General features: G+C 54.4%; 1 protein-coding gene across 1 annotated transcript; it reads right to left on the bottom strand.

Moving 5' to 3' along the window:
* Positions 1–1,087: 1,087 nt before the first annotated feature.
* LOC114073090 (cyclin-dependent kinase inhibitor 1B-like) lies at positions 1,088–2,340 on the bottom strand. The gene is made up of 2 exons (XM_027910882.1): positions 1,770–2,340; positions 1,088–1,223 (listed from the first exon to the last, which is right to left on the bottom strand). Exons 1-2 carry the CDS (start codon positions 2,241–2,243, stop codon positions 1,101–1,103), a joined length of 597 nt encoding a protein of 198 aa, XP_027766683.1. The 5' UTR covers positions 2,244–2,340; the 3' UTR covers positions 1,088–1,100.
* Between the last annotated feature and the right edge of the window lie 582 nt (positions 2,341–2,922).

Raw genomic sequence — 2,922 nt, 5'->3', positions numbered from 1 at the left:
ATGGCGGGACCCCTCCTTCTTCCCACCCAACTCCCCACAAATGCCAAAAAAAAAAAAAAAAAAAAAAAAAGTGGGCTGTAGTAGCGGCATTGTCATGGCCGCGCAGGCTGCCGCGCTCCGCCACGGCTCACCCCAGCGGGACTAATTTGTTGCAACTTCTGCTTTACAGCTTAATCTCTTTCTGCACAATCGCAAATCGGTTTTTGTAAACCTCACTCCTAACCTTGGCTCCCAAACCGCTGGCGCAGTTTACCAACTCTCCCTGCCCCAGACCTTGCCTTAAAACAAAACAACAGGAAGGGGGTAGGGAAAAAAAACCCCAAACAACACACAACACAACCCAGTTCCCATTAACCTGCTCCCTTCCCTCTCCCAGCCTCTAAAACCAAGCCAGAACACATAAAAAAGAGAAGCAAACCCCCGCAAAAAAAACCCAAAACAAAACAAAACAAAACAAACAAAAAAAAAAACCAACAAAAAAACCCACAAACAAAAAAAACCAGCTTGCATTGCTCGAGTTTTAAGAAAGTGCCCGGATTCCCCTTAGACCAAACTTCTTGACTTGTATCTCCCAAAGTGGGAGGTGGTCGTGGCATGCGACTGGCAAGTCTGCCACGGGAGGTGAAAAAGCCTCAGGGGCGGGGGGACACGGGAAGCTCCCCTAAATCCCCTGGCATCTGACACGATGCATCAGCCGTGTCTCAAACTCCGTCCCTCCACCCGGCACGGTCCTCGGGAAAGAGCCCTCCTAGCCTCCAGTCCCAATCCCGGAGGGAAAGCAGGGTCAGTCCCACCAGCGCCCGGGGCTCGCACTGCCCCAGCCCCATCCCCCTGATGCTGCGGAGCCCAGCGCTGCGCTTCGCTCCTTGTTTTGTTCTTTTCAAGCCCTGCGCCTCCCACTCCCCACCTTCTAACACACACCTATCCCCGAGTGCTTGCAGAAAGCCACCCTTCCTCGGAGAAAACACCGCTCAGCGAGCCCACAGGGGCCCAAAGCGCCCCCCTAGCGCCTTATAGAGTCGGGATAGCCTCTCGGTCGCCCTTTCTTTCCCTTATTTGCATCCTAATGGTGGATCCTAAAGGGAACCTACCTACACGCTTTACATTTGATGTCTTCTCGGGCTTGATTTCTTGGGCGTTTGCTCCACTGAACTGGCACTGGGGGAGTCTTCTGAAACCTCTTCTTCTGTTGTGTTGGCTCTTTTATTTTGAGGAGAGGAATCTAGGAGGGGAAGATTAAAAACGGGTGGGGGAGCGATATTAAAATATTTTCCTTCCAGATGTTTTCTCGGCATCCAGGGGGGATAGACGGAGCCGAGGGGGAACATTCGCGGATCCCCACGTCAGGTCGGCTATGTGAAGCGAGGAGGGGTAGGGGAGATGGACTTCTCTCTAGGTAAGAGATCCAAGTTCCCTCTTTTCGGCTAAAATCCATATTCCTCTTTTGCTGAGCACTGTGAACCTCCTCCCACCTGGGCAAGAGGCCGGGTCCCTGGCGGGGGAGGGGTTGGGAGGGATGACCCGCATCTAAGGGCTCTTCCTTGCAAATCATCCCACTCAATGCAGGATCCCCCGGGACTGCAAACAGTACCCGAGCTTTTTTAGGAGGCGGGAGGGGGAGGGGGGGGGCATGGTGAGCCGGTGCCCAGTGGGGCACAGCCCACTGCGCCCAGGCCACGCGTGGCAGGGGCGAAGGCGCCGGGAGCCCTGGCGCTGAAACGAGTGGGGCGTGGAGATCAGCGCTGCTGCTTTCGCGGGGGTACGTTAGCATTGGTCATGGGTCTTTTCCTCTGCCCAGTGCACTGCTCTGCTAAGTCCGTCTGATTTTCTGAAACATCAGTCTTTTGAGCTACACAGTGAGTGTCCTCTGAGATTCCCTGAGAACCGACAAAAATCACAGTTTGGCAATTCCTGTTTACATCCAAACTCTGGCGGGCGGCGGACTTGCAGACGGCTTTCTGTAGCCAGGGAGGTCTGAAGTAGAAGTCGGGTGACCTTCCCTTCTCCACGGCTTGCCATTCGTACCTGCCTTCCAGTGGCTTGTGATTCTGGAAATCGAAATTCCACTTCCTCTGGCATGCCTCCTCCATCTCCTGCAGGTGCTTCTTCAACTCCCTGTTTAACTCTTGGTGATTCACCACCCCGAAAAGATTCCTGCACGCTGACGGCTTCGGGTACTCCGACTGCCTGGCCTGCATGCGCTCCAGGGTAGGGCTCCCATTAGAAATACAGATGTTTGACATCTCCCCGCTCCCTCTCGCTCCAGGTGGCGGTTGTTGTTGCTCGCTGCTCTCCCTCCTCTGGCTGCCGCCTCTCCATTGCCCTTTATTTCCCGGTGCCCAGTGGGTAGACCTGGTGTCCCAGCCCGGCGGGTAGAGTTGGTGTCCCAGCCCAATGGGTAGACCTAGTGCCCGAGCTCGGTGTGTAGACCTGGTGTCCCATTGGGTAGACCTGGTGTCTGTTTCCCACCAGGCAGACCTGTAATCTATTTGCATGGGGAAGACCTGTTTTCCATGCCTTGTGGGAAGACCCGGTGACCGAATCATGCGGGTAGACCCAGCCTCTGCTTCCAGCGGGAAGACCTGGTGTCTGTGTTCAAAGGGTAGACCTGTTTTCTGAGCCCTGCGAGTAGACCTTGTGCCCAAGCCAAGCCGGCAGACTTGGTCTCTTTTTTCTCTCCCTCCCAGCGGACAGACCTGGTGTCATTGTTTAAAAGGTAGACTGGGTCTCTGTTTTCAGAAGGTAGACTTGGTGTCTGTGTTTCAGGGGTAGACCTGCTGCCAGAGTCAAATGGGTAGACCTTGTCTCTGGTTTTAGAGGGTAGACCTGGTGTCCGTGTCAAAAGGGTAGACCTGGTGTCTTTGTTTTAAGGGTAGACTGTCTCTCCATGCATTGTGAGTAGACCTGGTGCTCAAGCTTAAT

Source organism: Empidonax traillii, unplaced genomic scaffold (genome assembly GCF_003031625.1).
Source record: "Empidonax traillii isolate 1590-97213 ecotype Southwest subspecies unplaced genomic scaffold, ASM303162v1 scaffold5294:size16853, whole genome shotgun sequence".
In the NCBI taxonomy this organism is placed as follows: domain Eukaryota; kingdom Metazoa; phylum Chordata; class Aves; order Passeriformes; family Tyrannidae; genus Empidonax; species Empidonax traillii.
This window is presented reverse-complemented; position numbering and strand designations above follow the sequence as displayed.

Bases quoted from the DNA above. Each gene is read 5' to 3' on its own strand.
- LOC114073090 (XM_027910882.1), bottom strand. From the start codon at position 2,243: ATGTCAAACATCTGTATTTCTAATGGGAGCCCTACCCTGGAGCGCATG. The intron at 1,224-1,769 runs GCTAACGTACCC...CTTCCCCTCCTA, and splicing joins GGAAAAGACCCATGACCAAT to GATTCCTCTCCTCAAAATAA.